General features: G+C 61.5%; 1 protein-coding gene across 5 annotated transcripts in view; it reads left to right on the top strand.

Moving 5' to 3' along the window:
• TNS3 (tensin 3) overlaps positions 1–21,381 on the top strand; it is a 122,876-nt gene that overhangs the window by 40,117 nt on the left and 61,378 nt on the right. For 4 of the 5 annotated variants that reach the window (XM_081146485.1, XM_081146481.1, XM_081146482.1 and 1 more), the window contains 3 exons: positions 17,358–17,410; positions 18,844–19,012; positions 20,614–20,664. In XM_081146485.1, the coding sequence (XP_081002611.1) occupies positions 18,863–19,012; positions 20,614–20,664 (201 nt within the window). In that variant the 5' untranslated portion in view covers positions 17,358–17,410; positions 18,844–18,862. Of the gene's footprint in view, positions 1–12,332; positions 12,475–17,357; positions 17,411–18,843; positions 19,013–20,613; positions 20,665–21,381 lie in introns of those variants that run through there. The other variant, XM_081146484.1, reaches the window with a different exon arrangement.

A 21,381-nucleotide genomic window follows, 5' to 3' on the forward strand; every position in this document is an offset into this window, starting at 1 on the left:
AACAGGAAGCCGGACAAATGCCACCTTCCTATCAGGCTATAGGTGAACTCGGCGACCCCACTTTCTGTTTGGCTTGTTGGCTTTTTAAATAGAAATGTCATTTGAATGTCATGGGTCCCTCCAGGTGTTTTCTTTGCCACCCCACCTGGAGATGACAGTTCAGCCTCGGGTTAGCGGCTTATTAGTGGCTGGGAGGACACCTGCTGGCTCAGCGCACTTTGGGGACAGCAGGACACCGATGGTCATCTTTTCCAGTTGTGGTGGGAAGTGACTCACTGTGGGTGTGTGTGCCCTTCCCTGCCCCACCTGCGTGGGGAGGAAACGGGTGTGCCCGGCACCCCTTCCAGGGCGTCTGCCAGGTGTGTCCCCACTTCCCAGAGTGACGAGGCGCCTGCCCTTGGCCCTGGTTTTGCTGTGCACAGAATCTAGGGTCTGGTGGGCATTTGCTGCCATCCTGCATCCCGTCTCTGTTGGCTGAGCCGTGGTGGCTGGGTTCTCCCTGCAGACGCCGTGGGTGCCTCCTGGGGCCTGGCTGCGTGGCATCTGTCCTGAGCCAGGGCTGTGCTGCCTCCCTTCTGGCTGCTGGAGGAATGAACAGTAGGATGAATGTGGGCAGCCAGCGGCGTCCCCTCCCCTCCTGGGGCTGCACCCCCTGTGCCCCAGGGAGCGTTGGTCCCAGGCCCCCCCACCCCCTCTCAGGGCAGAAAGCACAGGCCTGTTTCTCTCTGGGCCCTGCATCTGCCGAGAACCTGTCAGCACCCTGGGCCTAGCATGCTGGACACATGACACCCACGCTCCAGGTGTGACCTGGGCCTCACCGGTTTGGGTGGTTCTCGGCCAGGCCACCTGCGATCCCATTTCTGTCTTCCTTTGTTATCATCAGGGAACACCTGCTCTGTCAGACACTTGTTAGACATTTGCCCAGAAGGTCACCTTCGCTCATGCAGCTGAGACAAGAGGAGCCCGGGCTGAGACAGCCAGGTGACTCCCCGTCACCAGGCTCTGTGGCCGCAATAGGAGACGGCTTTGGTGGTGGTGCCTCTTGGGTTTCATTTGCCAAGTTGTAAAGTCAAGGGTCGCCTGTGAGGACAGACCCTCTGGTTGGGTCCACAGAGCCGGAGAGGAAATTCGTGGGTATTTAGTGCCCCGTGTCCGGACCCCAGGCTGGTGTTCCTGGGCCTTGGTGCCTCGTTTATCCTGAGAACATCTTCATGAGGTGGCCAGCAGGGACACCTTCCCCAAGGTGGTGTTGCTCCTAGAGTGAGAAATGACCAGGGGATTCGTATTTCAGGTGTCCCTCGGCCCCCGCCCTGGCCCCAGCGCGGCCTGACCTGCACACACTGTCCATCTGTCTGTCCTGCTCCCTCCCTTCCACTCTGCCCTTGTGCTATCCGTGGTCGTGGGGACTCGTTTGCCTTCCAAGTTTGGGAGCAGGTGGCCTGCGTCTTTGCCCACCTGAGGCTGTGGGGAGGGCGCTCAGGGGGATGCAGGCACTTCCAAGTCCCGCCCTCTGACCCGAAGCTGCTCTGCTCGGTCCTGCAAGGGGACGCGTCCTCCACGTGGCGCTCACCTGCCCTGCAGATGTCACCGGAGAGCCGTGGGCCCTTCCAGCAGTTCCAGGGTGGCTCATCTCCCGCTCTAACCCAGAGCTGCGGGTCTGCCTGGATTCCTGGGGCGGCACTGTCTGCAGGCCAGGGCACCCTCATGCCCCTGGTGTGATGGGCGCCCCCAAGGGAAGGGCAGCTTTGTGTGGTGGCTGAGCTCCGAACCCCTGGCTGTGCCCGTGGTGCCGTTTCCTATGACTTTTCTGCAGCGGAACCGTTGTTTGCTTGTTGTGGTGACAAAACAGGGGTTGTGAGGTTTGATGAACCCACAGACTGAAGTGCCCCCGGAGGAGACAGCGGCGGAAGGTGTGCCAGTGGGAAGCTGTGCGGGGTTGTGCGGCTGGGGACGGTGCTGAACCACAGGCCGTGCCCGTGGGGAGCCCCGCGGTTGTGTCGAGGGACTCAGACCTGAGCCCCAGTGTAGCCACATCTGGGCTTGTGGCTTCCTGTGGCTGTGGCGTGGATGCCGCGGTTAGAAAGTCGGGCCGGCTGGTGGCCAATCTCGTTTGTCACTCGTACAGCTCCTGTGGACCGTGGTCTGGGTGGCAGAGCGGCTACATCAGTGCTTCTAGGTGACTGATCTTTGGAGATAAGGAAGGTGGTCAGGCTCCTATGACTGAGTCACATGTGTTCCAGCCATCTGTACACTTACATGTATGTGCATCACCCGTGTGTGCTCACACGCCATCTGGGGTGGGAGAACCGTCTGAGAAATTTTCAGAGGGGCTCCGTCCGTGAAGGAGGCCATGCCCCGGACTTCTGGGGGCCCCGGGCGGGAGTGGGCAGCTCTCGCCACCCAGCCTAAGGTGCGGGTGCCAGGCCTCACCCGGCGGCCGGCACTCACGATGGCTTTCCTGGGCCACTGTGGTTTCTCCCGCTGGAGGAGAGGTTGTCTAAGAATCGTTCCTGAAATGTGAGTCAGTGTTTCCTACACTCATGTGGCTTCACTCCTGTTGTTTAATGAGAGTGAGGACAACGGTGGTTTCTGTGAAAGGTGACACCAGGGCTCAGGTTACAGGGCCCACGGCCGGGGTGTCCCGACCGAGCTCTATGAGCTACACCTTTGTATTTGTGTACATGCATGGTGTGTGTACGTGTGTGTGTACACATATGCATGGTGTGTGCCTGTAGGCACAGTGTATGTACATGTATGCACCATGTGTGCATTTGTACACACGTGTGGTGTATACCTGTATGCACAGTGTGTGCACATATGCATGGTGTGTGTCCATGTATGCACGGTGTGTGCACATATGCATGGTGTGTGTACATGTATGCACGGGTGTGTGTGTGTGTGTGCAGGTACGCATGTGCCCCATGGCCAGGATCCCATGGAAGACCCTGCTTGAGGGGGACACGTGCTAAGGCTCGGTGGGGACGGGGCAGTGTAGAGAGCACACTGAGATACAGGAAGCAGGGACACACCAAAGGTCACACAGCTGGAAAGGTGGACGGGTGTGAGGCCAGAGCGGTGGTGCCAGCCCCACTGGAGAGCCTGCCTGCAAGCCCGTGGAGTCCCTGGAGGTCTGTTTGCTTGGGGACAGCCTCAGGCCCTGTTCCCCAGCTGCCGTGACCCAGTGGGCACTCATGCTGGCTGGTTGTGTGTCTTCTCAGCAAGTGTTTCCTGACACACGTGTCCTGGCTTCATATAGGGGGGAAAGGGGGGGCATTTAAGAAAAGCCGAGGGTTAGTAAAGATGTGGATGGGGCCCGCTGTTCCCAAGGTTCCCTCACACCACAGTCAGAGCCCCTCAGGCCCCAAGGGCGCTCGAGCAGGCTGCACCCCCGCTGGGGAGACGGGCTTCGTTGCTTAGCTCCATTTCTCAACTTCTCGTTTGCTGTATTTTCGCTGGCTCCGAAGGATGGAGATCCCAGTGGAGTCACGGGTCCTGTGGGGGAGGAAACGTTAAGCCACATCCTGAACAAGCTCCGGCCTCTGAGTCCCACCCTCTGATTCCTCTTCTCGGTGTCCCTGCACCGTGACTTCCTCTCAAACGGGGCCGAGCGAGTGTGAGGAAGGACAGGGGCTTGGCCACTTCCTCAGACTCACAGTTGGCCTCTCAGGTGAGAAAACGATGCTCACTGAGGAGGAACTGGGACGTGGGCGCAGGTCCGAGCCCCCCTCCTCACTGACCCAGCAGGTGCCCCAGCACACGGGTGGGGCTCCAAAGACCACACGGCTGTGACAGACCTGTGAACACGTGAGGACACGGGACGGTATTCTTGGGAAGTAGAAGAGCCTCTGGGAGTGAACCGGCAGGTGGATAGGGCAGGTCAGTGAGGGGCGGGGCAGTGAGGACTCCCTGGCCCCCGAGGAGAGGCCTGCAGAGCCCTCGGCGCCCACAGACGGGCCCTGGACTGGTGTGAGGTTAGGAACCCCTCCCATTCCTCTAGGAATGAGCTGGACTCAGGCTGGACCCTGGTCAGAGCCCAGGCCGGTTCCCGGAGATGGCTGCTGGTTCCCGGGCTCCAGGAAGCGCCCCTGACCTTGGCCCCCAGCTGAGCCCAGGTTTCCCAGGAAATGGGGCACCTGCCCCCCCTTTCTAACTGCCAGCCAGGCCTCGGGCACAGCCTGCTTGACTCCCCTCCCCCTCCCACACCTAAAACAACATCCGGCCTGGCCTTTGTCAGCATCGGTAGTAAAAGGCTAGTAAAAGGCGCCAGGATTCCTGGGAAAGGCGGCCGTTCAGAAGGCGCTGGCAGTGTTTGGTGTCCCTCCTCGGGAACTCTGGGTAGACTTCCCTGGCGTCTGATCTACCGAGAAGGGGAAAACCCTCCCCAGGTGGAAAGGAAAACCTCACCCTCACCGGGTCAAGCCGCCCACACCAGCCACCTCTCTGCAGCCTGCAGGTGGAGGGACACAAGGGGACACACTAGCCTGGTGTCGGCTGGTGCCAGGGGAGCTCAGAGCCTGGCTAATGGTTAACCTCAGGCTGCAGGTGCTCGCCCGGCTAAATGGCTGCTCTGTTCCCGTCCTTGAGTCAGAGCTCTGTCTCCGGCACATCCACAGAGTAGAGTTCCCGCCGCCCCAGCCACGATCCTTGAGTGGCCTTGGGGCTGCTCTGGTCCCTGGCAGCCCTGGTCCCAGGGCCCCCATGCCCAGCCCTCTGTGGTGACCCAGGGTCAGCTTGTCTCCCAGGGAGGGGCCTTAGGAAGTGTTTTCCAGTGAGGGACTGTCCCAGGTTGCAGGTGGCAGTCTGCAGTGGTGCAGAGTGTGTGGCCCTGGGAGGCCACGGTCGCCTGTGCTCGGTAGTGGAGACAGCAGTGAGTACTGATGGGGTGTCGAGGGCTTATTATTGATGCCCTGATCCGAGTGAAGTCAGGACAGGCCTCAGATCCACATGGCCTTCAAATTATGAGTGCCTTTTACCCACAACAGGAGCACTGGTTAAAAATGCTCACAGCAGCATGTCCCCCCACCAAAATATAAGTCTGCTGGTGAGGGTGGCGTGGGCAGGGGAGCCCAGGTTCTGGAATCGGATCCCTTCCAGGCTCCTCCTTGGTCTCAAACCATCCGTGTTCTGATCTCTGAACGTGGATGTGGTCCAGTGTGAGGCCTGCGGTGTCCTAGCCTTGCTGGGGAAAGTCTGTGTTTCGAGAAGCGGGGGCCGAGGCTGTCGTTACATCTTGTTTACCCTCCTGGGCTTTTATAACAGGATCACCTATGACACTTTCCCTAGAGCATGAGGAAACGGTTCCGTAAAAAAAAAGAGATGAAGCTTTGGCCTTGGCGGGAACCGTGTCCCATTCGGGACTCAGCTGGACAGAAAGACAAGGATGGTTGTGTGGTTCCGGGCCTCGCGCGTTTCTGCCGGAGGCGTCTCCGCCCCACTGCCCGGTGCCCGGGTTGGGAGCAGGCTGGCCTGGCCCTCCCTGGGTCCGGGGCCGAGCCTCAGAGGGTAGACATGGCCTGAATCTGGGCAGCAGCAGCAGCTTTGTGACTTTGGGCCGAGACGCCCTTTTCTGATCTAGACAACAGACTTTAAAAAGTACTTGAAAACAACAGCAAAACTTCCAGAGTCCCCTTTGGGAGGTGCCGGGAACCGGGTCGCTCTGGGAACTGGTGAGCAAGGAGAGGTAATCGAGCATTTAACCTTCTCTTGTACCCCGTGTCCCTCGGGGTTAAACATTGATGGGGGAGGTTTGCTGTAACGGGCTCCCGCCGACTAATGCTGAGAAAGTGACAGAGTGAGGACATGCCAAGTTTCGGATCCCTCTCGGCCGTGACCCTCTTTCCCCTCCGTGGTCACAAAAGGAAGCTGGCAGGGTCACGGGGGCCTCACGGGAGGGACCGGCTGCCCCTCGGCCGAGCCCGTGCCAGAGTCGGTGGAGGGCCCAAGCCCAGCCCCATCCACGGCTTACGGGAAACGCGGGCCCAGAGTGGCCCGAAACTATTCCGAGGCTCAGCAGATTCCAGAAGCGGGGGCGGGCGGGGGGGGGGGCTTCGGCTCGGCCAAAAGCGCCGTCGTTTTCAAATAAATGGCAAGAGCAGGAGGAGGAACCTGTCCTGTTAATGAACTGAAGAGACGTATTAAGTAAACACTATGACTTTATTTGGGTCCTGATTCAGATAATCGGACTGTAAGAAAACCAAACCAAAACAAAGCGTAGACGGGCCGAGGTCCGCCGTGGTCTCCCGCGGCTCGGGCTCCAGGCTCGCCGAGTGCGGCTGCCAGACTGTTGACATCTGGGATGAAGTGATTCAGGAAAACCTGCTGAGCTCATCAGCACGGGAAGCAGACGTGATACATTGTTTTCTAAAACGGCAACATTTGCTTTAAAACAATCCTGAAAGCGTTGTTTCGAGCCGGCCAAGTACATTCCTACTGTCTTCCTTGGGAAACTCCTCCACTGTCCTCGCGGGCGGATTAACTTTAACATGATGGATTGCTCATGGGGAGGAATCCGGCCAAGGAGCCCACGTCTAGTGAGCGCAGATTTTATTCATTGTAACCAAGAACTTTGAAAAATTAGGAGCTAAAAATGGACTCGGATGTGTAGGAGTTGAAAAGTTAGGACCTAAACATGGACATCGATGTGTATTAGGTAGCGAGCTCCCCGTCCTGGGGGCTATTCGAGTAGAGGCTGACGTCATCGCTGCAGTGGTGCTTCTGAAGGTGCCTGGGAGATTGGGGGGCTGAGGGAAACCGACAGCCTGGGCTGCTTCAATGGGGCTGCCGTCTGACGCGCTGGTAACGGGTTTCTAGTTCAAACCCAGCAGAGCACAAATAGTTTGGGTCAGTGGTTTTCAAAGTGTGGTCCTGGGCCAGCAGCCTTGGCCGTAAACTTCGGGAGTTGGAAACACGAATTCCCTGTCCCCACCCCAGACCTGCAGAATCAGAAATTCGGGAAGGGGGTCGGACCTCCCTTTTTATAAGCCTCCTGGGTGACTGATGCCAGCTGAAGTGTGGGCGCCCTGTTCTCGAAGGAGGTGTCCTGCAGGGTGGGGCCTCTGTGCCATCCTGGCGGTTGGTGGAGCCAGGCATGGGGACACTGCAGCCTCGTGGGTTTGGGGCGCTTCCCTTAGATCAACTTCCTCTCGGAACAGCCTCTCATTTCCTGATGCCCCCCCCCCCCCCGCGGAGGACTGACCACATGGTCCTCTCGTCCCCGCCCCACAGTGCGGCCCCTGCCCCAGAGGAGTGTGGCCCCTGCCCCACAGTGCGGCCCCCGCTCCAGGGTGAGTTTCTCATCCGGAATCTGTCCAGAAGACAGTCCTTGCTATCAGTGCCGGGCGCGGGCCGGTCGAGGGAATGGCGGGTGGAAACGCGTCTGTGGGGGACACGGCGTCCTTAGGAGGAGGTGGCACTGCCATCTCGGTTCCCGGGAGCCTAGCAGCCAGGCATCCTCGGCGTGAAGCGATGGAGCCGCGTGCTCCCTGGGAGGACCCACGAGGCTGGGGGGCCTTCTTTCGGTGATGCCAGCTCACAGCTTTACGTGGGGACGTGAGAACCGGGAAATGTGGGTATTTCTCAGGTGAAGCGAAGATGGACCGGATGACCAGCTGACCTGTGCCAATCACGCGCCAGCCGATTCTCTTGAGGGTGGATTTGTGTCCTCAGGTTTGCCGACTTGCCACAGCGTATCGGCGACGCCAGTCAGCACGCGCGCCCTTCGCGGCCCCTCGCGGGCATCGCCGGGCCCCGGCTGAGGCGGACAGGCAAGCTCTGCATCCCCAGGTCAGCTCTCGGACTAACCGGGGGCCCAGGTCCTTGGTGAGGTGTGTTTAGTGTGTTACTTTTGTGGTTTGGTCGGTGATGTCACTGTTGAAAATGCCCGACTGCAGTGTGGAGCCCAGTGTGCTGCTCGTAAGCGCAAGACACTGTCCTGTCACAGGACTGATCAGAACAGGGTGACTGTAGTTGATTAGGACTTGATTAGGTGTCGATGGATTAGGGATTGATTAGGGGTTGATGGATTAAGGATTGCTTAGGTGTTGATTGGTTAAGGATTGACTTGGTGTTGATTAGGCGTTGATTAGGGATTGATTAGGGATTGATTGACTGATTGATTGATTAATTAGGTGTTGATTAGGGATCTTCAGACCGCCCTATTGTTACCACCTAAAAACGGTCCTTCTCCCTGACCTGTCTGTCACCGAGGACAGACCCAGCCCACTTTCTGACTGTCTCCCTGAGGCTGGCAGTTCTTGCCCAAACTCAAGGGTCAGGGCGCAGGCGAGGCCCAGCTGGGAGGGTCCTGGCCGCGGCTGACCGGTCCTGGCTCCTGGGCAGGAGAGGAGTTGGGGCGTTGACAGGTCACGTGGTTGGGTAGGACCTCGGGTCCTGAGTCTCAGACCTGCCGCTCACCAGCTGTGTGATGTTGGGCACGTGGCCTCACCTTGCCAGGCCTGGGCCTCAGCTCCATTTTGGCAAAGTGGGGGTGGCGAGGGGCCCCGGCTCTGGCTGCTGCGAGACCCATGAGAGAGTGCGGGGGACACTCAGCGTTGCTCTGGCCATAGCGGCAGCGGGTGCATGTCACTCTTACGGTGACAACAGTGATGAGGGTGCTGGCTGCCTGCCTGTCACAGCCCCCTATTTGCTTTCACAGGCCGTCAAGCCTGACACGTAAACGATCAGAGTTGGGAGCTGGTTATTGAACCGGAGTATCTGTTAACTCGCAGGATCCTAAAACACGCCTCTCACATGTGTGTGAAAGCAGACAGCAGCCACCGTCTGCCCGTGAGGCACCCCCGCCCTGAGTTCAGTCCAGGGTCTGGGGTTCCCCTGCCCTATTTTTGCATAACCGACACCCACACAAACCCTCTAGAATTCCCCGCCTGGGCTTCCTCAGGCTGCTAAGAAAGCTTAAGGAGGTTTACGAGATAATCTGGCCACATCCATCGTCTGGGTTCGCCCCGAACCCTGCCGTTGTCTCGAACCCTGATCTAGTCCAGAGCCCGACGTGCGCTCCCGGGGCTCGGGTGCGGGGTCGGCGCTCGCAGCAACAATGCAGCTCTTTCTTTCCGGGCTCCCGCCTCGCGGGCCTGCACAGCGTCTCGGGCTCTGGCAGCAGCCGCCGCATCTGGCATAAGCAGGTTCGGGAGGGACGCGGCTCCTGTCGACTCCCGGTGAAGGAGGAAGCCGGGGAGGCTGGTGGAGCGTGTCCGCGGCTCCCTGGAGGCTCCCAGGGTCCAGTGGGCCGAGCAGCCAGCCCTGTTTTCCAGAACAAATGCTCTGACCAGCGAGGGGGGCCTGTCGGGCAGTTTCCCTGAGACCTTGTTTATTTGGTGAGAACCAAGGGCAGGACGGAGCTGAACCCCAGGCAGCATCGGTAAGGACTGGAGCTGTCACCCTTCCGTCGGCTTGTGTCCCTCTGTCTTTGTGACCTTGCATTGGGCTGAATTCACGGCCACACTTGCTGTTCTCGCTCTCTCCCTCCCTATCTCTCTTCTGTCTCTGTCTCCCTCTGTCTCTGTCTCTCTGTGTGTCTCTGTCTCTCTCTCCCTCTCTGTCTCTCTCTGTCTCTGTCTCTCTCTGTCTCTGTCTCTCTGTGTGTCTCTGTCTCTGTCTCTCTATGTGTCTCTGTCTCTCTCTGTTTCTGTCTCTCTGTGTGTCTCTGTCTCTCTGTTTCTCTCTGTCTCTCCCTCTCTGTCTCTCTGTCTCTGTCTCTCTGTGTGTCTCTGTGTGTCTCTGTCTCTCTGTGTGTCTCTGTCTCTCTCTGTCTCTGTCTCTCTGTGTGTCTCTGTCTCTCTCTCCCTCTCTGTCTCTCTCTGTCTCTGCCTCCCTCTGTCTCTGTCTCTCTGTGTGTCTCTGTCTCTGTGTGTCTCTGTCTCTGTTTCTCTCTCTCTGTCTCTCTCTCTCCCTCTCTGTCTCTCTGTCTCTGTCTCTCTGTCTCTCCCTCTGTCTTTGTGTCTCTCTCTCATTGCAAGTTTCCCAAATGTGAGAAATAGGCTTTTACAGCCACAGTGGGTCTGTGCTGGGGAAACAGCCGTCAAAGTTGATTGTCCAGTATGTCCGCTCCCTCAGGGAGGCCTCTGCAGACTCTGGCCTGGTCTGTAGATGGCACAACACCCCGGTTTATCCTGAGACGCCCCGTCCCCCGTCTCGTTCAGAGTCAGCCCTCGATCCCCTCAGTGGGACTGGAACTAGCCTGACGCAGGAGCTGCGCAGAGAGGTCAGATGTCCTGTGTCAGAAAGGACAGCCGACTTCTCACCTGGGGGCCCTTCTGCTCTGCACCCGGGAGCCTCCCCGCTGCGCCCCAGCTGCACAGCCAGCCCGTCCTCCCTGCAGGGAGAGAGCGGGGCCGGTGGGTGAGCACCTGTCTGCAGCAGGCACCCCGAGGCCTCTGGGGCAGGTGCGGGAAGACGTGTGGGGGTGGGGGCTGTGGTTTCTTTTTGTGGCTTTCACGTTTGGGTACATATTCTGTGCTGTCATTGGTCCAGCACGGCCCAGGGAGGGATGGGGGTGTAGGCAGAGATGAGGCACAGCCTCGCTCCCTGTCCCCACTCCTTGGGACATTGGTCCCATGGCCACCCACACCCTCAGATTCCGCTCTGACGTTGCCCAGACTATGCCTTCTTGGGGAAGGGGCTCAGACACCCTCATATGGGGGGCCCAGGAATCTCCCCGCCCTCGGGACCTCCCTCCAGCCTGAGCTCTGAGGTTCGGGGTCAGAAACGACGGACTCTTCTTCCTGAGAGGCGGGTGCGGGGGATCCTGGTGATGGGAATCCTGAAGCAGGCGACACGGGTCGGTGTTCCTCCCGAGGCAGCCCCTGAGGGTGCTGGCACCCGAGGAGCGTTCAGGTCCAGGGGAGATGGTGCCCCTGCTGGCCCCGGCAGAGCCGTGCTGCTTAGAGTTAGTTTGTGAGGTGGACGTGCAGGGCCGGTCTGCTAAGAGTGTGTGCGGGACAGAGTCGGGAGAGGCCCCTGCCGTGTGGCGGGCGGTGGGTGTCCTGGGTGAGGGAGGTGTGGGTGCGTGAGTCCATCTTCTTTCTGTGTGTCTCCACTTTCTAAATTTCCTACAATAAAATAATGTGCTGGTCTGCACTCGGCCAGACTGGGCGGGAACCTTCGGTCCAGACGGGGCTGGTGGGGTGAAGGCTGCCGGCCCCGAGCAGGGGCCCTTGGCGAGCCTTGGGGCGGGTGCCTCCCATCCTCACAACTGTGGGGCTGCCACAGTCGGCCACTGCCCAGAGGTGAGCAGTGATGCTCAGAGGGATTTAAATGTCCTGTTTGGGCTCTCAGGCGGACATGACCATGACCTTGCGCCCCCCCGGCCTGGTGGGAGCTGAGGGGGGACAGGGCTGGTTCTGGCGGCCCCTCCCGGCTGCTGTCCTTTCTCTCTTAGCTTGACCTCTGAGTGTCCGGGGACCGGTTTGCACAGCCTCACACAGGTGGGGGCACCTGTGCAGCCACCGTTGTCCCCACAATCTGACAAGTGTCCAGCCGGCATCCCCCTTTCGTTTTGGGCTCCAGGGGCCTGGGAGCTGGAGAGCGCGTGGTTTGGGAGAGAGCAGAGGTTGGACGCCGGTCCCTGGTCCAGTCCTGCCCACTGTCCTTGGGTTTGTGTTTGTTTCCTGGTATTGGGTCAATTTAAAAGGACAGGAGGGAGGCGGGCAGGTGAGCACCAGTTACCTGCCAGGCTTGGGGTACAGGCTGAGCACCTGCTTTCCTGGGAACCCAGCAGGTCCCTGTCCCAGGGGGATGGAGGACTCGGGGAGACCAGGAGCCCCCGTGGGTGCCCCCATCTCTGCACCTCGGGGAGGGCGGGCTTGGCAGGCGGGAGGACACAGCCGCTCAGCCCTGCCCTGCGCAGCCTTCCCGGTGTCCCAGCGCCTGCCTCCACCCTGGCGACTGTCCCTGCCCGCCCGCCTGCGGGCATGCGTGCTGTGTGTGGGCCGGCGCTCTGCTCCGAGACCTCCCCATGCGGGGCGGGGGCTCCCACCTGCTGCCCAGCTCCTCGGCCACGTCAGGCCAGTGCAGGGAGGGGGCGCTGGACCCGAGGCAGGGGCGGTGCAAGGTGGCAGGAGGCAGCTGCTTCGGAAGGACAAGCCCTCCACCCCGCGGCCCCCTCCTCCCTGGCACAGTGAGTTCCGCCCCCGGGATCGGAGGCCGCGGGCGCCACGTGCGCTTGGCCCTGGGTCCGTGGCGGCCGCCCCGCCTCGCGTGCTCCTGTCCTCGCTCTGCTGAAGGGGCCGTAAAAGTTCCACCGAGCACAGCCGGGCGCTGTCCCCTCCACCTGCGTCCTGGGGGCGGCTGCCGCCCTGCCAGCCTCTCTGGGGCGCAGACTCGAGAGCTCTGGGGACACGTCCCTCTGTCCCGGTTTGTTTGCTGTCTCAGCCTCCCTCCCACATGGCTCAGAATCGCCAGGTTTGGGTGACAGATCGTCGCAGATACCATCTCAGTCTGAGCAAACCTGGCTTCCGGGTGAGCCTGGGGCAGGGTGACGTCGACGCGGGTTCCTGACCTCAGTGGGAGTTTTCCTGGCGCTCACAGGCCCGTCGGTCGTAGTTGCGTTGAGAGCAGTTCAGGCGGGCGGGCCTGCCGGGCAGCTTGTTACTGGCATTGTCGTTTGGGGAGGGAGAGACGTACTGGCCCGACGGCCTTGGGAAAGTGACCCTCCCTGCCTGTCTTCTTGCTCCGGCCGTGGGACGAGCCCCCTCGGCGGCTCACGCGTCCAGTAGGGGCTGTGGGGAAGTTCAAGTCCAGAGCCCATCCCCGCCTGGCACCCACATACAATGATTCAATTCACAGTTGGTGTTTGTTTAGCGCTCGGGACTGGCCAGATGACGCTCCGAGCCCCGTGCACGGGCCTCCTTATTTAATCCCTGGACGGCCCCTCTTCCCAGGTGGAGAAACTGAGTCACGGGGAGGTCATGTGAACCCCCAGAGTCAGACAGCTCGGAAAGGGGTGGCGGTGGCTTCGATCCCCGGCGCTGGGATTCCAGAGCTCGTGCTCGCGGTGCCCACGCCACCGACGGGTGGGGGAGCGCCAGCGAACGAGTGGAGGAGCGAGCGAAGGCCTTGGGGTTGTCAGCTGACCGTGGCCGGCTGTCACCTTGGGGAAGCGTTTCGCATTCGTTCCCGCTGCACTGGCCTGGGGGCGGTCAGAGTGCGCGGAGGCGTCTCGGCAGATCTGCCCCGAGTGCGCAGCCCGGCCCAGTGCCGCGGGCGGCCGGCTTCCTGGTCCGTCCGGCTCCGGTTACGCAACATCCCCTTTGTTTCTTCCCATGGAGCCGTTCACACCGCGGCCGGCGAGCCGGTCTGCACGCCGAGAGGGGCACGCGGCCTGGCGGCTCCGGAATGCTGGGGTCCTCGCCCCGGGCCCGGGCCCTGCCCCGGCGCCCTGCGTGGCATCTGCCAAAGGTCTTTTCTTGCTGCTTACCCAAAAGCTGGAGAGGGCGAGGGACGGCGGGTGGCAGGGGCCAGCCTTCCGTCTCCCCAGCCCAGGGACCCGGCACTGCCCTTCCCCAGGTGAGCGGGAGCGAGGGGGCCTGGCAGGGATTGGGGGGTGGCCACAGCTCCTTGGCAGAGGCCGGCTGTGCGCCTGGGGCTGCCCGGCTCCAGGTGCCCGTCTTTGGGAGGTGGGGACCCTAGGCGACAGTATTGCCGGAGCGTGTGGTGCCGTAGCCAGGACCCCGGGAGGCTCGGCTCAGCCGCTGAGCCCCACGCAGTCAGCGAGCGGGCTCCAGATGTCACGGGTGGGAGCCAGGCCGGGGCGGGGGAGCCAGGCCGGGGCGGGGGAGCCAGGCCGGGGTGGGGGAGCCAGGCCGGGGTGGGGGAGCCAGGCCGGGGCGGTGTCCCCGGAGCTGTTGGCACCGATGCTGAGCACGTGGCTGCTTCGTGGACAGTTCTTCCTAAGTAAGCTCCTGTCCCCCCATCGCACGGATCCCACGTCCTACAGCCTCGGTTTTCATTCTACTCCTGTGAGGCGACAAGTCTGTGTAAGCCATTCGGGCAGGTTTTTGTCATCCCCACGGCAGAGCTGACGAGGTATTTATTGCTGAAATGTACACACAGTGTCCCTGTGCCTTTTTTTTTTTAAATCCTCACCTGAGTATATTTTTTCCATTGCTTTTCAGAGAGAGTGGAAGGGAGAGAGGGGGAGAGAGACACATCGATCGGTTGCCTCCCTCGCCCACCCCAACTGGGGCTGGGGATTGACCCTGCAACCGAGGTACGTGCCCTTGACTGGGATTTGAACCCGCGACCCTGGGGCGTGCGGGCCGAGGCTCTAACCACTGAGCGACACCAGCCAGGGTGCCACCCGGGTGCTCTTTTGTCACCCTAAAAGTAAAGCTGACGAGGTTATCTTTTACTGAAATGTGTGAACAGCATCCCTGCGCCTCTTCAAACGGCCGGACCACCCGCCCACAGTGGGCGTCAGGGTGGTTCCTGCCTTCGCCCTGCAGACCGCGTTCTGTGCGACCCTGCCCGTGGGAGCCGGGCAGGCGGCGCCCTCCCGGGGAAGGCAGGGCGTGGACAGGAGCCCACACGGCCGGCCATGTCTGCGTCTGAAGGGGACCGTGGGGGGGGACGTGCAAACAGGGCGGAGCCAGGGTCCCTGCGCTGGGGAGGTGCTGCCCGAGCTGAGAGGCTGAGGATCTGTAGGAGTCAACCAGGTGAGGCCTGCCCGGGGGCGCATCCAGGCCCTGTGTGAGCTGTGCAAAGACCCTGCGGTCGGGCCGGGGGAGCTAAAGGAGGGCTGTGGGCAGGGGCTGGCTCGCCCGGGCCTCGGGGGCCGGGCCCCTGCGCTCACCCCGTCACGGTGGGCGTGGGCACACCGCCAGAGCATCGACTCCCGCACAGGCGCCGTTTGCTGCCTGTGACTGTGCTCTCCAGACTCCCTCTGCTGCAGGATGCACACGCGTGCCAGGCCCGTTGTGCTTGTGTGTGCGTGCGTGTACGTGCCTGTGTACGTGCATGTGAGTGTGTGCGTGTGTGTGCACGTGTGCACGTTGTGTGGCGACTGCAGGGCAGGACATCCCCAAGGTCCCCAGGTGAACGGCAGCCCTCCCTGCCCGCCCTGTGTGGTCCCCAACCCCAGGTGATGTGGGGACTGTGACCCGGCTCTGGACAGACGAGGGCCCCGGAGTGCGGAGTGACTAGGTCTGGGTTGGGACCAGACGGTCTGAGGAGGAACCCGGTCTGAGGGTGAAAAGCTGAGCCAGGTTCCCCGAGCCATCCCGCCCCGCCCTGCTCTGTGGGTGGCGCCCTAGGAAGCGGGCGCTGGGCTCCGACTCTGTCCATGAAAGTGGTTTGTGTGGGACGCAGACCTCAAGGGGTCAGTGTCCTCTGTTGAAATGTGGCCACGTGGGCTTATAATCACAGCTGCAAAACAGCACTTAAGAAATCAAATGCAATAGAACATTCCGGAAGCAAACGGGCCCGTGGCCTGCAGCCCGTCAGGTGCCATCCAGGTGTGGGCGTGTGCCCGTGAGCGCCTGTGCGGCCACATGCTCCTCTTGTGCCCACTTGCCCGTCCCCAGTGCACAGCCACGCAGGCTCCTACGCACACCTTTACCGGACGCGATCAGGTGTGTGGCTGGGCTCTTGGCTGCTATTTTTGCTGTTATTAAATCACACAGTACAACCCCGGCCGGTGTGGCTCAGTGCTTAGAGCGTCAGCCCTGGTACCGAAGGGTCGGGTTCAATTCCCTATCAAGGGCCCGTACCTGGGGTTACGGTTTCGGCCCCTGCCCCAAGTCAGCATGTGTGGGAGGCAACCAGTTGATGTGTCTCTCTCACATTGATGTTTCTCTCTCTGAAAATTCAATGGAAAAATATCCTCGGGGGAGGGTTAGCAAAGAAAATCACAGAGAGCTCCTGTCCGTGTAGATTTGGGCACTTTCCTGGCGACCCCCTCAGGACACATTCCCGGCGTGGCTCAGGCACGCGTCAGACCTTCTCAGTGCCCTGCATTCGTACCGACCAGCTGCCCCCTGAACTGTCGAGTCCTTCACACTTCACCAATACTGACAAAAGAACCTGTGTACGTTGTAATCTTTGCTCGCTGTTCGGAGTTGGTCTAGTCTGAACTGTTCAGGTTTGGGGGCAGGGCCTCGGGACACGTGGCCGGGTCGCTGTGGAGCCCCGGGCAACGGCACAGGCCTGGGCATGGAGCCTGTGGCTGCAGGGAGGGTGGTCTCTGTCGTCAGAGGGCGAGTGCTGGGCCCTGGGCTGTCCGGCTGGCAGAGAGCATGTCCTGTGTGGTCAGGGCTCCGGCCACCGATGGAATCACCTCACTCGGCTCCCGGACACCGAGCAGAGAGGACTTGAGGCAGCGTCTCGGGCAGGGAGGCCAGCTGGCCGACTCGGACGACCAGGGCCGGCGGGGAGGGTGCCGGTCAGGTCCTGCCTCGGTTCGGGGCTGGGACCAGACCCCTGTGGTTTGGAGCTGGCTTAGCAGCTGTGTTGTCGAGATTTCAGGGAAATCTCGTGTCTTCTGGTCCCTGAAATAGCCCTGATGTTCATTCTCCGTCCCTCTGTGGGAGCCAAGGTGCCCCAGGCTCCCGAGGGGGACACCAGGGGACGTTGGGGTCAGGTCCTGCCTGGGCCAGGGGCTCTGTCCACTGTGGCAGGCTCCGAGCATCCTGTTCACACGACCCAGTGTCACCCATCGGCTAGTCCACAGAGCAGGGCCCGGAGACGCAGCACCCACGGGTGGGAGGGATGCTCTTCGGGAGGCAGGAGAGAAAGGCGCTGAGAATCGTGAAGGGCATTCGGGGCAACTGGGGGGGCCTCTTCCCGGCTCTGCCGTCCTTGGCAGCACCACCCACCTCTCTGCCGTGGTTTCCCCGTGGGGGTAACTCCCGAAAGTGTCGTGTAGCCTTAGCGTTAACACGCGTGTGCACACGCACGCGTGGAGCCGGGCTGCATAACCGGAAGTTGTCCTCCTGTCCAGCAGGCTCTAAAGAAGAAGTACTTTAGGATTCTGTCCACGGTTTTTCAGGGAAATGCTAACGTAACAGTGTAATAACTGCTGAGCTCGACTGAAGCTCCATCCTCTGTGCAGAGTCGAGTGTTTACTGTGCGGGGGGCCGGGCCCCGCCGGGGCTTTGCCCCCTGTCCCCACATGGAGCCGGTCCCACAGCCGGTTCATGGCATTGCGACACTTGTCCTAGGGCCAAGATGCCCCGAGAGCCGGGCCAGCCTCCCGGGTGATAGGATGAGCCAGCGGTTCCCGGGTGGGACTGTCCGTTGATGAGTAAACGGAGGGGCCGCCAGCCCCCCTCCTTCCGCCTCTGGGGTTTGCGACGTGGACGGACAGGACGGGAGGCCTGGGAGTGACCTCGTTTTGTCATTTGTAGGCTCCGGGGCGTGACTCGCTGTCCGCATCTCTCTGCTGCGACCGACCGTCCAGGTGAGTGTCCGTCTCGGTCCTCGGCAAGCGTCTCTGGTCGTGGGTCAGGCATCATGGGCGAGGCCTGGGCACGGTGCTCGTCTGCTCTGTGGTCACTTTTGTTTCTTTTCTGATTTTTGTTGTTAATTCTCACCTGAGGATATTTTTTCATTGATTTTTTTTTAAAAAAAATATGTCTTATTGATTTCAGAGAGAGGAAGGGAGAGGGAGAGAGAGATAGAAGCATCAATGATGAGAGTCATTGATCGGCTGCCTCCTGCACGCCCCCGACTGGGGATCGAGCCCGCAACCCGGGCCTGTGCCCTGACCGGGAATCGAACCCCGATCGCCTGGGTCCTGGGTCGACGCTCAACCGCTGAGCCACGCCAGCCGGGCTTTTTTCATTGATTTTTAGAGACAGTGGAAGGGAGGGGGAGAGACAGAGAGAAATATTGATGTGAGAGACACATCTATGGGTTGCCTCTCACAGGCGCCCCGACCGGGGATTGAACCTTGACAGGGAATCGACCCCGAGACCCCTCAGGACTTGGGCCAGCGCTCTGACCCCTGAGAAACACCAGCTGGGGCCCATTTTGTATGTTTTTTAGTTTTTCCAAAACCAAGAGAGAAACACAGATAACCAGCGTAGTAAACTCACCAACAGTAGCCGCAGTCCCCCAGCGCTGCCGGCAGTGGTCCTGACGGATCAGAACCGCCGTCCCCCGATGTCCTGCACCCCCTGTGGCTGCGCTGTGGGCTGTCACCATCTGGGGGTGACCTCGCTACCTCCCTCTGGGTGCTTCTTCTCATTCTGGACACCCCTGCAGACCATGGTCCCCAAGCACAGTCCCCACGGTGGGGGTCCCGTCCTGGCCGCCCCGCAGAGCCAGCCCTCACCTGCTGCCTGGAGGTGCCCGGCGTGCCCGTCCCTCCTCCACTCCCTGCCCCCTCACACCTGTGCCCTCGTCTCAGGTGACAGCCAGCCGCCAGCGTTCCTGCCTCCCGGGGCCAGCGTCCCCTCCACATGCGGCTGCTGAGAGTCCTTCCCAGGCCTCCCTCGGCTGTGGGGGGGCAGCGGGCCTCCTCCCTGCCTGGGGGCCCCCCATCCCCAGGGTGCCACCTGCAGACCCCCCCAGCCTTGGCCTCTGCCCCGATGCCCCTGCCTAATTCGCTCGTTCTCAGCTGCCTTGAGACAGCGAGGACCCCGGTCCCGCAGGGCTAGGCTCCCTGGCCCACCAGGCCCCGTGCCCAGGGGTTCGCTGTGCGCAGCTTGTGGTCCCGGCCAAGCCTGGGAAGGACACTCAGGTGGCGCGTCTGGGACCAGACCCCGCTCCGGATGCAGACGCAGAGGGTCCCCAGGCGCCCGCCCTGGGATCCGTGGGAGCCCCGAGCCACGTCCCCCCCACGTGGCTGCTCCCGCCCCCTGCCTGGTGCCAACCAGCCCTCTCTGCCAGGCCAGCGCTGAGCCCCACCATGGAGGACGGGCGGGAGCTGGACCTCACCTACGTCACCGAGCGCATCATCGCCGTGTCCTTCCCCGCGGGCTGCTCCGAGGAGTCCTACCTGCACAGCCTGCAGGAGGTGACTCGCATGCTGAGGTCCAAACACGGGGACAACTACCTGGTGAGCCGAGGGGCACGGGGCAGTGAGGAAGCACCGAGCGAGGGGCGGCCAGGGCGCGCGGTGTGCCGAGACCGGACGCGCCAGCGTCGGGAGCTTGTGCGCCGGGGTGAGCGGGCCGTCTGCCCGCAGGTCATGGCTGCCAGACCCCGGCTGCCAGGAGGAGGCGCACGGAAGCGGGGACGGTGGCGCAGTGCCGCTTGTCCTGGCTGCACCCCTGGGTGCTGGAGAGGGTCCTGGTCTCCACAGGGGGACGGCCGCTGCCCCTGTGCCCCGAGGGTGGACGCTGGGATGGGGAGGGGTGTTCCCAGCTCGGGGATGGGCTGCCCTGGTCGCAAAAGCTTCTTTCCCTCTTGAAACTCACGAGGCAGGTCCGCCCGGATCACGTGGCTTGTTTCAGCCGTGTCCTCGGCGAGCCCTCCTGTGCGGTGCTGCTCCAAGTCCCCGGGGTGACGCTGCTGAGTGCAGCCCCACCGCACCCCTCCCCCCGTGGGGCCTCCTTATCGGCAGCCAAGCTGTTCATCACCCTAAACAAGGCGTCGCTATGGTCCCCATTAGCCTCCTCAGATGACGAAGCCGCTGAGCCCAGCCGGGAGGTGACCCCCTGACTCCAGCAGCTACAGCTGCAGTGAAGAAGGGCTCCCCCGGCTCCCGGTCCCCCAGGACCCACAGCTGTCCCCCAGTTGTGGGCAGGGAGAGCTGTGTGGACGCCCCTGGGACCATCACACCCCCACCCTTGGTGTCTCGGGGTGTCTTCCTTTCTTGTAGGGCCCGTGGGCAGCTCTCCCAGGGCGGCCTGGGGCCTGGACTGCAGGGTCGGGTCTGGGTGGGGCTTCGCCACTGGGTCCAGGGATACTCCGCTCCCCTTCCCCCCAGCAGAGTGGCTGAGCTGCGGGTCCCTCCCTTTTTTGGGACAAGGGCCTTTTTGAAAAATCTAAGGAAAGACACATGTGCCACGTAAAATCCTGAGAACCTGGGAGCCTGTCGCTTTCCCCTCGACATCTGAGTGGTGTCCGATGACAGCTCCACGTGGGGACAGAGCAGCTCCAGGACCCACAGACCACGCCCGAGGCTGTCTGGTGGGACGTGACCTGTCCAGGGCCCAGGAGGCAGCCTGTTCCGGGTGGAGGCACCCACTGTGGGTCGGAGCAGGCCCCCACCCCAGCAGGCAGGCCCTTTGCTCAGCTCCTCTGGTCTCTGTCCACACCCTGCCCTCTCTGCTCCCCCAGCATTGTCATTTTCTGTCCGGGAGGCGAGGTCAGGGTCCACAGCCCTGCTTCCCTGTGACGCAGCGAGACTCCCGACTGATCCTGAATGAAGGGACTTTTGGCGGGTCCTGGCCTGGCCTCGAGCCCGTGGAGGGACGCCCTCCTGCACCCCCTACCCCCCAAGGAAGCCCGCGCTTCCTGGGGGCCAGGGCAGGCCCACGGGGTTGTGTGTGCCAGCCTTTTATGTCTCTTATTTTGGTTTTATTTCGTGACAACGACCTGTCTGCACACTCCGTCCTTCGTAATCCGCTTGATGCAAACTGAGTGAAAGGCTGTGGCTCCTCCCCCTCACCCAGGACAGCGACGCATCTGACAGCTTCTCATCTCCCCCTGCAGGTGTTAAACCTTTCGGAGAAGAGATACGACCTCGCAAAGCTGAACCCAAAGGTACACCCTCCGTCCCCCGCATTCCGAGTTTATAAAGCGTCCCAGGGGTGCTTCCCGCTGTTACCAGGCCGTCTGAACTCTTTCCTGCCGTGACTCGGTGGCAGGTGGCAGGATATGTCCGTGGGTTACTTTTTAAAATTAAATTTATTTTATTTGAAACAATTACAGATACACAGGAAATTGCAAAGTAATGCAGAGCAATCCCCTCTGATCCTCTCTCTGCCCTCAGAGCATCTTGCATAATGAACAGTGAACTATCAGCCCCAGGAAACCCATGTTAGCACAGCCCACAGATATAGGCAGCTTCCAGCGGAGTTTGCACGCAGCCATGTGTGTGCTCACGTGTGTTTTCACATGTGTGCCTGTGTCCCTGAAGGCGCCCCGGCCTCTCCCTGAGACATCTGTGTGTTGGTTCTGGGGGAGATGCTCGCCGCAGTTTCCCAGACGTGACTTCCGCTGGATGGAGGAACTGGGGCGGCCGTGGGGCCCAGAACCCGGGTCTCCGGCCTTGCTGGCTGCCCCTCCCCAGGGCTCACACCCTGGCGGCTCCTGGGAGCCCCTTCAGAATCTGCCACCAACGCAGGGGAGCAGATAAGACCCGGGAACAGGAGTCTCCTGGGGCAGAGTAGTCTGTTTTTTCTTTCCCGGCCCAGGCAGCCGGTTCTTTACCCTCGGGCGGAACGTGTCACGGGAGCAGCCTCCCTGGGGCAGCTCCGA

Source organism: Miniopterus schreibersii (assembly GCF_964146895.1).
Source record: "Miniopterus schreibersii genome assembly, chromosome: 9".
NCBI lineage: Eukaryota > Metazoa > Chordata > Mammalia > Chiroptera > Miniopteridae > Miniopterus > Miniopterus schreibersii.